This window comes from Ips typographus, linkage group LG7, assembly GCF_016097725.1.
Source record: "Ips typographus isolate SLU linkage group LG7, UJ_Ityp_2.0, whole genome shotgun sequence".
Lineage (NCBI taxonomy): Eukaryota > Metazoa > Arthropoda > Insecta > Coleoptera > Curculionidae > Ips > Ips typographus.
Genome location: NC_138428.1, coordinates 1,342,757 through 1,355,352, shown reverse-complemented (window position 1 = coordinate 1,355,352; position 12,596 = coordinate 1,342,757). Strand labels below are relative to the sequence as shown.

At 38.8% G+C, this 12,596-nt stretch overlaps 3 protein-coding genes and 1 long non-coding RNA gene across 6 annotated transcripts; 2 read left to right on the top strand and 2 right to left on the bottom strand.

Moving 5' to 3' along the window:
• The first annotated feature begins 5 nt into the window (after window positions 1-5).
• On the top strand, window positions 6-3,933 carry Hira (histone cell cycle regulator-like protein). Its single transcript, XM_081983158.1, has 13 exons — window positions 6-192; window positions 293-469; window positions 856-1,069; window positions 1,125-1,224; window positions 1,274-2,083; window positions 2,138-2,229; window positions 2,285-2,434; window positions 2,488-2,668; window positions 2,725-2,827; window positions 2,899-3,162; window positions 3,221-3,568; window positions 3,623-3,714; window positions 3,765-3,933. The coding sequence occupies exons 1-13, from the start codon at window positions 156-158 to the stop codon at window positions 3,888-3,890; spliced, it is 2,694 nt and encodes an 897-aa protein (XP_081839284.1). The 5' UTR covers window positions 6-155; the 3' UTR covers window positions 3,891-3,933.
• A 54-nt stretch (window positions 3,934-3,987) lies between these two features.
• LOC145731415 (alanine aminotransferase 1) lies at window positions 3,988-7,577 on the bottom strand. Its single transcript, XM_081983201.1, has 7 exons — window positions 7,057-7,577; window positions 6,003-6,136; window positions 5,775-5,950; window positions 5,456-5,646; window positions 5,089-5,403; window positions 4,638-4,814; window positions 3,988-4,583 (listed from the first exon to the last, which is right to left on the bottom strand). The coding sequence occupies exons 1-7, from the start codon at window positions 7,285-7,287 to the stop codon at window positions 4,254-4,256; spliced, it is 1,554 nt and encodes a 517-aa protein (XP_081839327.1). The 5' UTR covers window positions 7,288-7,577; the 3' UTR covers window positions 3,988-4,253.
• Window positions 7,578-7,731: 154 nt separating this feature from the next.
• LOC145731492 (uncharacterized) lies at window positions 7,732-8,229 on the top strand. Its single transcript, XR_014178817.1, has 2 exons — window positions 7,732-8,048; window positions 8,107-8,229. It is a non-coding gene; the product is annotated as an uncharacterized LOC145731492 (long non-coding RNA).
• Window positions 8,230-8,355: 126 nt separating this feature from the next.
• Window positions 8,356-12,427, bottom strand: LOC145731429 (putative odorant receptor 92a). 3 transcript variants are annotated; one of them, XM_081983226.1, is made up of 9 exons: window positions 12,029-12,425; window positions 10,617-10,834; window positions 10,204-10,563; window positions 9,946-10,152; window positions 9,684-9,892; window positions 9,529-9,628; window positions 9,368-9,472; window positions 9,157-9,312; window positions 8,356-9,104 (listed from the first exon to the last, which is right to left on the bottom strand). In XM_081983226.1, the coding sequence occupies exons 2-9, from the start codon at window positions 10,620-10,622 to the stop codon at window positions 9,057-9,059; spliced, it is 1,191 nt and encodes a 396-aa protein (XP_081839352.1). In that variant the 5' UTR covers window positions 10,623-10,834; window positions 12,029-12,425; the 3' UTR covers window positions 8,356-9,056. The 3 variants fall into 3 exon arrangements, with proteins under 3 accessions (XP_081839352.1, XP_081839354.1, XP_081839353.1); XM_081983228.1 differs by lacking the exon at window positions 9,368-9,472 and having other exon boundaries at window positions 12,029-12,427; XM_081983227.1 differs by lacking the exon at window positions 12,029-12,425 and having other exon boundaries at window positions 10,617-10,862.
• Between the last annotated feature and the right edge of the window lie 169 nt (window positions 12,428-12,596).

The window sequence follows — 12,596 nt, the reverse complement described above, 5'->3', positions numbered from 1 at the left end:
TTGTGTGTTTGGTTAGTTTGTAGGACACATTTTTCCGGTTTTTTAGTATTTTTCTAAACGAAACTCCTTTAAATTAACTTGTTATGTGAAAATAGACGTTTTAGTTTGTGTGTTACAGCTATTAGTTAAGTGCTACCTGAAGACTACTCTCCACTATGATCTTTCTTAAACCAGCTTGGATAAATCATGAAGGTATTTAAGATTTTAGGGTGTTTTATAGGATATAATCATACTATTGCAACCATACCTGATACTGTGATAACCAAAAGTGTCTAATCATTTTTAATACTAGACAACAAACCCATATTTTCTGTGGATGTACACCCCAAAGGCAACCGATTTGCGACTGGGGGCCAAGGAGGCTCAGGGGGCCGTATCGTAATATGGAATGTCAGTCCTGTCATAAGTGAGGAAGCGGAGGTGGATCCCAAGGTGGCAAAAATGCTTTGCCAAATGGATAATCATTTAGGTGAATAAATTGCACCATCATATTTTTGGTATGTTAATGTGCCTTAATTTATGATAAAACTTAACTAATCCAGTCTAAAAATATCTTGGTGCCATCATAATCATTTATGTTAATGTGAGTTTGATATTTTTTTTTAATAATTTTAGTTTTATGATTGTTAATGCTGGGAAAAATTGATTTTGTTTACATTTCTTCCTTTATCCTTCCAATACCCTGAAAATATACTTTTTTAATGAAAAGTTACTCTGAATTATATGAATTGTGAAAACAGGACTCCTGCTCTAAGGCATTTTATGCACTTATGAAATTGCACACTAAAATGCTGCTTACAGCACTAGTTACGTAATACCTATACTGTTACATGCTATATTTTGTTTGGGGTTCAGCTTGCGTAAACGTAGTAAGATGGAGCAATAATGGCCATTTTTTGGCGTCTGGGAGTGATGACAAGCTGGTAATGATTTGGAGATTGACCAGCGAGGGCAGCTCTTCCGTTTTCGGCAGTAACAAAGTGAATGTGGAAACTTGGAAGTGCGTGCATACGTTGAATTCGCATAATGGAGACGTGCTGGATTTGGCGTGGGCTCCCCATGATGGATGGCAAGCTCCTTCTCTATGAATTTTTTTTTATAAAAAGCACGTTTGGTTTGTTTAGGTTAGCTTCTGGTAGTGTGGATAACAGCGTCATAGTTTGGAACGCCCACAAGTTTCCAGAAAGGGTTGCCGTCTTAAAAACTCACACTGGATTGGTTAAGGTAAAGAGTGAAATATTGTCACTATTGATATAATTTTCAATGTTTTTAGGGGGTGACGTGGGACCCAGTGGGTAAGTACCTGGCCAGCCAATCAGACGACAAAACGTTAAGAATCTGGCGCACATCCGATTGGGCGGAAGAAGAGACTGTGACCGATCCATTTCAAGAATGCTCGGCCACCACTCACGTTCTAAGGTGCTCGTGGTCGCCGGACGGTCAGTATTTAGTGTCCGCTCACGCAATGAACGGTGGCGGTCCCACCGCCCAAATCATCGAAAGAGAAGGTTGGAAACAGGACAAAGACTTTGTCGGACACCGCAAAGCAGTCACGTGCGTTCGCTTCAATTCCAACATTCTTAAAAACCCGAATCCGGACAGTCCGAAAAAATCCGCGCAGTACTGTTGCTGTGCAATTGGGTCACGTGATCGTTCGATCAGCGTGTGGCTGACGTCGTTAAAGCGTCCCTTGGTGGTGGTCAAGGACTTGTTCGATGACAGCGTGCTGGATATTTCCTGGAGTGAACGCGGCGATTTTTTATTGGCCTGCTCTTGGGATGGCACAGTGGGCTGTGTCATGTTTCAGCAAAGGGAAATCGGGATTCCATTGAGTATGGAAGAGAAGAACGCCCTCTATGAACGGGTCTATCACAAATCATTGCAGAGCAGCTGGAATATGAATTTCAGCAGTTCTCAAATCGTTGAAGACCCGGAACTTTTGAGTGCCATAGATGAGATGAACAAAAAGACTGAAGCTATCAGTGTGGAACCTCCTGAAGTAAAAGAACCACCTAGAGTTCAAGATGTCTGTTACAAGAGTCCCAGTTTCAATCAGAGTGTTCTAGTGTCAGTTAATAAACAGGTAACTAATGCGCAGAGGTTTTGTTTGTGGAAATAGCCTATTTCCTATCTACAGGTTGAAACTAGACTTCCTTCAGGCAAGCGTCGTATCACTCCAATGTTGCTGACCACTCTGCCTAATTCAACTGCGTCAAACGACAGCATAGCGTAAGTTTTCATTGCTTTGCAAAACTGCAAAATAACGACGAAATAACTTTATTAGCGCTGGATCAGACTCGACAAGTCAATTTTTCGCGCAAACCAACACATTTAGCAAATCCTCTCCCATCAAAAGTATGATAGTGGTGGAGAAACGTACGGAGGCGGAGTCTCGACCTATAGTCACGCCCACAATCGAAAACAAACCTGTGATGTACTGTCCTTTAATTTTAGCCAGCTACTTTGGGTTAAACTAGCAATTTTCAGACAAAAACACTTGGGAACCGAAACTGTGATCTCCACGCCCCCTGGCACCGAAATCAATCAATTAATGTGCGTTGAAGTGCCCGACGACGAACCCATCACGAAGACAATAAGCATTTTGGATCCTGTCAACCTTAATGCCGCTCCCACTGTTACTAAAGACGCTGGAAACTTGAAAATCCAGGTTAATCTCACCGTGTTGGTTACGCTTTGTTGATATTTGGTTTGCGTTTATTTTAGGTCAGCAACAACTGCCATAAACTAGCCAACAACGCTGGCCTGTCAAAAATCGAAGTGTGCAAAGCTTCAGAGAAGAAAGAACCGGTGTGGGAGACGTTTTTAGGTACTTTAACCACACCACTTTTTAAGCTGGAGTGTGAAAACGAATGAGGCCTTTACCAACCCAATTTTTAGGCTCGTCGATACGGACGATTGCGTCCAATCGCAAATTTGTCATTGCTTGCTGTGAGGATCTGACAATCAACATTTACGACATCAAAACGGGGGCGCGGACGTTGCCAGCTCTGCTCATAGAGTCCGCTGTCAGTTGTACCAGCCTGTCCCAAGCCGGGTATTTAATGGTGTTGACCAGAACTGGCCTAATGTATTTGTGGGACTTGATCAATAGTAAAAACGTTCTACATCGAGTGTCTGTACGTAGTTTGTTGATTGGAAAAGGTCAGTGAAGTCTTGGACCTTTTTTGAACAAAATTTGGCCACTATTGAAATTATATAGCGACAGTGAGCGGTTGCTCACTAACCACCTCAAATCAACCAATCCTGATGTTAAACGATGGTCGATCCTACTCGTACTGTCCCGACTTAAAAACTTGGGTGCAACTGTCAAATCCCCTGGATCCGGTCAGTCGTTCCGCCACATCGATGGTGAAAAAAGTGCCAGCCAATCTCCCTCTAGCTTCGTTGCAACGGATCATGCCACCATACCGTCCCACCGACTCCGTCCTGCCCTCTGGAGTCACTTTAAGCTTTTTGGAGTCGCAAATCGCTGCCACTAAGGTGCTCAAAAGTCCCACAGAGTACCGGCACTGGTTGTTTGTGCAAGTCAACCATATACTCGAAAAAGGTTTGGGCGATCCTATTAACCTGAAGGTGTGTTCAAAAAAAAGGTGGTTTTTAGGTCCCGAATGTCGTTTGAAGTTGATTTTGGACGATTTGCTTGGACCAACTCATGGAACCATTAAAAAACGAAGACTGGATACTGAAATAATGGTACGTTAATGTCGGCAAAAAAATGTCACCATATTAACGTGTTTTTTTAGGGTTTGTCTCGGAAAAAGCTTCTGGAAGACATCCTGGTTGTTATCAAATCCAAATTGCCCTGGCAACGTCTGTACAAAGAGTACAGCGAACAGTTGAAAGACATTAAATGCGGCAAAAGTGGTTAAATTTACTTTTTTTTATATTTAATAATAATATTTTTTTGTATTATTTTCATGTTTTTACTGCACTTAACCAGTAGAGAAATAATCCAAGGATCAACAGTTATTTTTAACAATGTTTATTACTTGCGTTACATGGATTACCTCTTAGAGTGACTTCAACAATTTGATATTATAAAATAAGTAAATAATCAAAATAAACATAACAAAAAAAGTGTCAACAAAAAAACTACATAAAGATTCAGAGAGTTTAGGTTAGAGCTTTGTTTCATATAACAAAAAATCAAAAATCACAACAGTTTTAATCCTAAATTGAAAAATAGGTAAACCGCTCGGTCATCTCTTTAATGTCATGACTAGAACGTAAATTTACGAATACTTTTTAAGGAATTGCTTGTGAAACTCTGCAAATTTTTCCAGCATACTTTTCAGTTTGTCAGGTTGCGGTAGAATGGTGGTTCTGAAGTGGTACGTGCCCGGTTGTTGACCGAATCCAGATCCGGGAACAATACAAATTCCGGTGTTTTCCAAAAGTTCGAAAGCGTAAAACACGTCCGCTTGTTTGCCGTCTTTTTTCGCTGCCTCGATCGCTTTTGGCGGCAAAGTGATTTTCGGGAATGCATACATAGCGCCTTGGACCTCGTTACAACTGAATCCCTCCATGGAATTGAACGTGTCCGCCACCATTTTGGCTCTCAACTACAATCCAAATGTACTGGTTTCAGTTAATCGTAACAGTTTTTTACTGATTACCTTCAAGGAATCTAAAACGTCTTTCTTCTCTTTAGTGAATGACTCGTAACTGGGTTCCCCTTTTTGTGGGGGGTTAACGATGGCATCTAGAGTGACTTGCCCCAAAACGGTGGGACACAACATGGCACTGATGGCTTTTAGGTACATGGCTTTCACTTCAGGACACATATTGATCACCTTAATAAAGGAAAAATTGAAAATATACCAATTAGTTGTAACACTTGTGCTGCTTAATTTTGAAGACTTAAACGGAGGTAAGATATGTTCAGAAAGTAGTCAGTATTATGGCTTTCTCCAGACTTGTTTTCCAGTGGAAAAATAGAAGAAGAAAAGTCGTCTTTCAGAGCCGGAGAAGTCACAAAGCTTTTTCTGATTGATCCCAAATTACAAACAATACTGCACATGTAGACATACTGATTTTATATGAAATACATCAAACAAAACTGCTTACCTCAGCATAGCCTCCGCGTAGCCCACATTCCCCCATGTAACCCTTCGAACACGACATGAAACTAGCCAACTCCAGGGAACTGTAAGGCTCCCCCATTTCCACCAGAACCTTCTTGAAGGAGTAAAACTTGGACCCGGTGGCATAAATATTGTCTTGGTACACCTCGTCAGCGAAAATGAACAATCGTTCCTTGTACGCGAATTTAATGATCTCTTCAATGTTATCCCTGGACAATACCTGACCGGTCGGGTTGCCCGGGTTGATTACCACGATGGCCCGAGGGTTGCACGTTTTACGAGCCTCGGTAATGGATCGCTAAAATTTAGCCAGTTTGACGTTTTTCGCTCTGGACCAGTTGGGACATTACCTGCAGTTCGGCAATGTCCAAACCCCAGTTTCTAGACTCGTCTAGGTAGTAGCCCACTTGGGTAATGCCAAACTCCGCCAATGAGGCTGAGTACAAAGGGTATTGGGGTATGGGAATCATTACTCCAGGTGCTTTACCGCCTACGTTGCATATTAGTAGTTTAAGGACGTTTTTTATGGCATCACTAGCCCCTAAAGACAAAAATTAAATTCCTTAATCCACCACACTTTATGGTCTAGAAATATTTATTACAGTTTTACTACCACTGGTAATAAATCTAAATTACACTGATTTATTGTTATTATTCACTAAATCTTACCAGCACTGATAATTACGTTCTGCCAATCAGAGGGAATACCATCTCGCCTTTCTATGTATTGGGCCACGTGTTTACGGATAATCTCGATACCCGGTGAATCGGTGTATGACCCCACCGAACCCCCTCGACACCCTTTTAGGATAATGCGAGCCCTTTCTTTTGCATCATCTGGGAAGCTTTTTCAACTTTCTGATTAATTCAATGTGGTGAAGGTACCGGTAATCTTACCTGGGGTCATCCAACAGTTTTGGTAGGGTGACCAACCCTAAAACTTGCCGAATAAAGGTGATGGGCACCTGTCCCATTGCGTGACAATCGCCAATGTTAGCTTTGATTACTTCTTTGAAAGGTTTCTTAACACCCTGAAAGATCAAGAGATACTCCTATTACTGTTCTTTAGAAAGATGATGTCAGAAGCTCTTTCAACCACTTTGCAACAAACCTTACAGTCTGGAGAACATCATAGTTTAGTTTATCTACAAAACTGACTAAGAAACTAGTTAGAAGTGTCCTGGAGAGTAATTCAATTGCAATTGACCTCAAATTGAGTTAAGGTAAGTACACATTTATCTCTACAACCCCAAAATAAAGTCTGTTGCATTAAGATTAGGCAATTTATGACTAAAAGTCAACTAAGACACTAAAATACAGAGTGTGTACTCTGTGAACACACACAAAGCTTCTCTCACACTAAACAAAGTGTGTCAACTAGGACAAGCTTTGTAAAAACCCTGTATACAGTGTGTAAATGTCAGTACAGTGAGTCTAATTTGACACTGATTGTGTATCATTATGCTAAAGTTTAACATTTAAATCTAATGGATTTAAAAGCAGTCAAAGCTCTAGGGATCTAGGGATTTAATAGATAATTTCAAAGGTACAAAGCAAGCCTTTACTGCTTAAAAATAGAATCAGAATTGCAGTCAGGTGTCAGGATCAAGGAATTCTATTTATATTAAGTGGAATTTTAAAGTGTGTGTGTCAATGTATTTTGGCTTGGCATCTTTGAGTCTTCAACTATAAAGTGGAAAATTTTTGTGCTAGTAAACTATATTAAACTGAGTGGCCACCTTGCTTGTAATCAGACTGGTTTGTTGACTGTTCATTGATAAACCCCGTAATGATTGATAATCCCTGATGGTTTAAAGTACATCTCTTATCACACTGTTTTGATATTGATTTGTTTTTATTTTATTGAGAGGTGCAATAAACAAAATCAGAGATTTGCAACCCAAGATATGGTCGATTGTTTTGCCACCAATGCAGTTTTTTTCTAACTTACTTTCTCTAGTTCCTTTTCGATTTCGCCTGCTCTGGTGACCAAAGGGCCCCTCACAGCATACTCCAACACTTTAATGTTGGGGTTCAAAGTGTCTATGCCCAGACAGTGCCGTTGCCGGCCCCCTTGACTCGCCATCGTCCTTTTAAATGGGGCTCCGCTAACGCCCCTATCAACACCGTTAAGCGCTTCGCCCAGCACGACGCGCACTGACGTGAAGTTGGCCCTCCGCATATTGGCAGCTGACTTTTTAATGGAACCTACTTATCGATCGTACCTAATTGGTCGGATTTTACGTGATCCTCGTTTGTTTCAACAATTTCAACCAATCGTTGCTCTCGTTAATTGCAACCGGTTCCTGTCCTTTATTGTTGTATAGGCACCATGGAATTTCCTTTCCGTGGCGGAATTGCACAAGGTCGGAATTAATTAAATATGAAATAACTCTTCCTGCTCGTATTACGTAATGGATGCACGCGTTAAGTGCACCAACTCGGACCGGACTGCAGCGGTCCGCAAGTTTATTTCTGAACTCTGGCACGCTTTGATCGGGACGCGGACTTCGGCAGAGTCAAAAGTTATCATAGCATTTTGCTTCACTACTCAGATAAACACGGAAAATACTTGGGTTTTGCCTTGGCAGTGGCCGATACATGCGTGTGTTGTGTCCTGACCCAGACAAAGACGGCCACATAAGATCTAAATTATTTGCGAGTGAGATGCAACGAAAACAACTAAATCACTCCCACTAGAATATTTTTTATATTATAGCTGATTATAGGATCAGCGTGCCAAAGTGTTCTGTTTCCTAAAATACAATAAAAGCATACAAAAAATGGAATTTAGGCGAGTTTTAATACTTTTTAGGCAATTTTATATCCTATGGCAGCTCTGCCAAAGTCATCTGATTGATTCTCAAGCAGTGTTGCCAGAGCTAGTTTTTTTCATAAACACTGCAATTATGAATTAACAAACAGGAAGTCCTTATTAAAACGGTTTGCACCTGAATGACTTTAAACAGAATATTCAAACTTAATGCTTTTTTATTGCTAGACAACATGTGGCAACACCTTGAAGCGGGGATTCACAGCCACTCACTATATTTCTTTTGTTCAAAATTACATCGTTTCTGCGTCCTGTAATTAAATAAAAAAATAATAAAAGTTTAAATATCAATGCAATAGACAGTTTAATTTGCCTAATAAAGCTTAGAAACTTAAACCATTAGAAATAACACTCTAATAACGTAACGTAACAGAAAAAGAGAGAAACTATTTGATGCCATCTGTCAAACACTGAGGAGTCGAGGCGGCTGTGATTTTGACAGAAGAACCTAAAGAAAACGTTTGGCTTGGCTCTTTATTCAGTGGTTTATTTTTCGGTTTTAACGCGTCTTTTTTAGCAAAAATTGCATTATTTTTTGTATTAGAAGCTTTTATAAGCTAGTGTAAGTACGGTAAAGCGGTGGCTGTGCTATACATTTTGCAATCTGCATCTTAGGCAACCATCTAAACACACACGGTCATATTTTGTGTTCATGAGTTGTTGCATTCACTTTGGTAATTATTTCAGCGTTTTTGGTCAAAACTTGTCGATTTTCTGCCTAAAATGTAGTGTACCAGTGCCTTGGGATGTAATTCAGTGTCAGGCAAGGCTGTTAAACCTTTTTGATCATGGAGAAAATGAATTGTGTGACAAGAGGTAAGTTTTCTTGAATTTACTTTGAGTAGTTTTGGTTGGTGGTTGTAAAAGCTCCTTTAGAGCAGTTTTTGCTTTAAAAAAATAGGCAAAAAAATCTGGTTGAAACGTCAGAAAAAGCTAAAAAATGGCCGCCGTATTGCGTGTATGATGGTTGTTGCTGGACTTTGCGCAGCGCCCCCTATAACATAGTTTGTTAACATTCTTGTCTTTATTTATTTGTAATTTTTTCACAGGTTTTTACTATTAATACATCAACTAACATTTCTAACAATTTACTAGAAAAATCCCACTTAATTAAGCAGTTAATTTCTAAGAATTACCGATATGTAGGTGTAGGTAGCTTTAAGAATCTGAAAATTACCACAAAATATAGCAGTACTGACTTGTTGGTAGAAAAATTACCGCAACGATCGACTGCATGGACATAATTCCAAAACCACCAATTTTATAGGATACAGGTTTCTGAGCCCTTACCAACACCATCAGCATTGCCTGTTTCAGTTGGTGGGGTTGATGGTACCAGCTACTCTCCCATACTGAGTCCCCCAGATTAATGCTCTGGAAGTGTAATTTAGCGTTTTATACACTATTATCAGTGTTTGACGGAAACAACCTGGATTATGACTTCATTAGCAGAGTAGTAGTACATAAACAATCTTGTAAGCATGCTAGTGAAGAACAAGACGATAAAACAGAACGACATTAAAGTCAGGTCATCCTGTATATAAGTATAAGAATAAGATACAGTTCATCAAGACAAACAGAAAATCTTACCGGAGAAGTTTGCACTAAAACAGAAGCGATTTGAACTGAACTTTGTACAAATTCGAATATGGCAAATGTGCCCATAGACTGATTGAACAATTCCACGTATCTAGAATAATTCACTTTTTAAAAACCGAAATTACATCAGATAATTTGAAACGCACTTTATAACGTGTTTATGGCGTTGCACGATTTTGGTGAATGTGGGAAAGGCCTCAAAGTGTGTTTTGTAAACGGCCATGTTCCTGACTAAGTGCTGAAGCTTGGTCAGTTGTCCTATAGGGTAACTGATCATGTTGAACATCAAAATGTCTGTACAGGCCACGGTTAGGGCAGCCATGTAACCGTCGAATACTTGAAGGCCATAAGCCACCTGTGGTTAAAACAGTGCTTTTTTATAGCACCAGTTAGTAAAAATGGTCTTACCCAGTAGTGTTCATTTTTATCAAATGGAAACCAAGTGGATATAATCAAAGGCTTCTCGACTATTGTAGAATTGCCAATAATGACACTTTTCGTATCCGCATACAGAGTGGCCAAGCATCCATTAGTAACCGACATAAAAACAAAAGCAGCGTAAATAAACGATACTTTTTCCATGTGTTTCACGTGGATATCCTCGTATTGTCTAGTCTGGAATTTAATACAATCAATTTACAATCAACTGGCGGTGTAAATTATAACTTTTTCGTCATCCAAACCGTCCGCTTCTCTCTCAGCATCCACCACTGTCTGGATAATTTCACTTAAGCCGTTGGTACGACGCATAACCCATACTCTTAAGCCAGTACAGGTAAACACCAGAGACATGCAAACGTTTTCGCACACCTCATCCATTTGGATCACGTTAGCGTTGAGTATGTGGTACAACTGGATGTACTCGGTCGTGACCATTCCAAAGTACCAGGTCAGCATGAAATTGGAATACCAACGGTATACTTGCTGCAATTTGGCGTTTTCTTGGAAAATCATTTGCCATGGAAACGCGCCTAAGATTGATGACCACATTATCGGGTTTTTGAAGTATCTACTTGCTGGATACAACTGAAATAGTATTAAAAATTCTGTTTAAGTACTTTTTTTTTAAATATACTTACTCCCATAGTTGCCAAATACAACTGACACCTTTCTGAAGGTTTGAAGTAAAGTGTTATAATACTTCCTTACCAACCGTATTAATAATTTCAGGTCAGTCCACACTTTCATTCCACATAAGTAATAATATTAATACCGCTAAGGGTTGTTATTGCTATTGGCTGGAAGGCAGGCACTTGTTGATCCCTTCCCCCGCCCTTAAATCGAACCGCCCTACAACCTAACAATTACCTTAAAATATCAACCAATCGGAGGGTTTTAAATTTATTATTTTTAGGACATCCCCTCCCATGCTCGAAAGTACAGTTTGAATGTTTACAGTGTGATATAGGATTGAAAATGTCAATTTTTATTAAGATAAAGTTCACCAAGATTCATAATTCGACTAAGAGTATGAAGATTTGACAGTCGAATGGAATTGCTTCCTTCCTGACGAAACGACAGGAAAAAATTCCATTCGACTGCAAAATCATGAAAATTCACTGTTTCAATTTAAATCATCTTCAAATAAGATAAGATCTCCTGCAGCTCCCATAAGGTTCACCAAGTTATCATCATCATTAACCTTCTCCATCAAGCAATTGGATGAGCGGATGAGCTGGTTGGAAGTTGTCAAAATATAAAAAAAACCGCCTCTCCATGAGGTTTCTTAATGTTTTGTACATCTTCAGGCATCATATTTACAGGGTTTCAAGGTAGTTATGTTAGGTTAGCCAATTTGTATCTGCTGATCAAATAAAATTTTTGACTTATTTTCAGTAGATTCAGCGTTGTCACATCCACAGGAAATCGGTTGAAACAACATGAACAATTAGAAGAGATACCATACCCAATACATATCAATGAGCTAGAGAAAGATGAAGAGAAACTCTGTAAGTGTTTATATAAGACTCCAAATCTTGTTGAAGACTCCTAACTGTCAAATCACATCGAGTTTGGCTGACTGACACTTATACTAACTATCTTTCCATTTTTGTCTAGTTCATTGACTTGTATAGGTTCTCTCTTCTTATCATTATTGATTTTTTATGGTTAATTTTGAAATTATGTACCTTTTGCAACTTCTTTGTGGTGCTCCACTGATGATATGTTGAAAACTTAAATGTACATTTCAAAACAAAGTAAGATTATCTCGAGAAACTAACAAAACATCAAGAAACACATTTTTTTCTGTACTAAACAGCAAATTTTACTTAGACAATGCTGAAATGACAAAAAACAGGCTGAAAACATCTTCATCACAGAATTAGTTAGGTCTTTTATAGGAGAACAACTTCAGAGGGTTTTAGATCACCTTTCTCAAATGATATGTTAGGTTACAGAGTTTTTATCTTCACTATCTATTTTCATAATATTCAAGAAGCTTTCACTATACACTAGTGTCACCCTCATCAAGTTTTACATGGGTACTTACTTGATCGTCATCCAAGTGCCCAAGAACATCATCTTCAGGATGGTTCTCTGTGTTTTAATTCTTTTGCATATAATTTCTCAAGTTGTCATGATTTAGCTTATCCAGTGGATTAGAATTTAGCAACATCACTGCAGAAAACCACTAAACATACTGAAAACAAGTTTTACTACAATATTAATATTTTAAAATTTCCGTTTTATGCTTGCATTTTGCATTCATATGGCAATTTACCAAGAAAAAACTTTAATCAAAGAGACTAAAACATTATAATTATTAATTAATTAAAACATACACAAATTCGCGGATTTAAACTTAAATATTTTATTTTATTGAATGATTTTGATTTGTTGCTGGATTTATGAATAATTTTATTTGGCTGCAGAACGATTACATCCCCCAGGTTTATGAATAATTCGTTTGGGAATTTGTCCTTATTGCTTTTGAAATAATCATAACAATCAACTATAATTGAATGTGTGCCAGTTTTTTACACTACAAAACTAGGTCAGATAAATTACTTATATAAAATTCAAAAAAGTCCCAATAACACATAACGTCACTCTATTTA

What these genes read in the sequence shown, in the direction of transcription:
- Hira (XM_081983158.1), top strand. Translation starts at nt 156, where the DNA reads ATGATCTTTCTTAAACCAGCTTGGATAAATCATGAAG. An exon ending in AGCTTGGATAAATCATGAAG is followed by an intron (nt 193 to 292) that starts GTATTTAAGATT and finishes TTTTAATACTAG; the next exon opens with ACAACAAACCCATATTTTCT. An exon ending in TAGTTTGTTGATTGGAAAAG is followed by an intron (nt 3,163 to 3,220) that starts GTCAGTGAAGTC and finishes GAAATTATATAG; the next exon opens with CGACAGTGAGCGGTTGCTCA.
- LOC145731415 (XM_081983201.1), bottom strand. Translation starts at nt 7,287, where the DNA reads ATGCGGAGGGCCAACTTCACGTCAGTGCGCGTCGTGCTGGGCGAAGCG. An exon ending in AAACTGTTGGATGACCCCAG is followed by an intron (nt 5,951 to 6,002) that starts GTAAGATTACCG and finishes AAGTTGAAAAAG; the next exon opens with CTTCCCAGATGATGCAAAAG. An exon ending in GAACGTAATTATCAGTGCTG is followed by an intron (nt 5,647 to 5,774) that starts GTAAGATTTAGT and finishes TTTTGTCTTTAG; the next exon opens with GGGCTAGTGATGCCATAAAA.
- LOC145731429 (XM_081983226.1), bottom strand. An exon ending in CTAATGAAGTCATAATCCAG is followed by an intron (nt 9,313 to 9,367) that starts GTTGTTTCCGTC and finishes TTACACTTCCAG; the next exon opens with AGCATTAATCTGGGGGACTC. An exon ending in CCATGCAGTCGATCGTTGCG is followed by an intron (nt 9,105 to 9,156) that starts GTAATTTTTCTA and finishes GGTAATTTTCAG; the next exon opens with ATTCTTAAAGCTACCTACAC.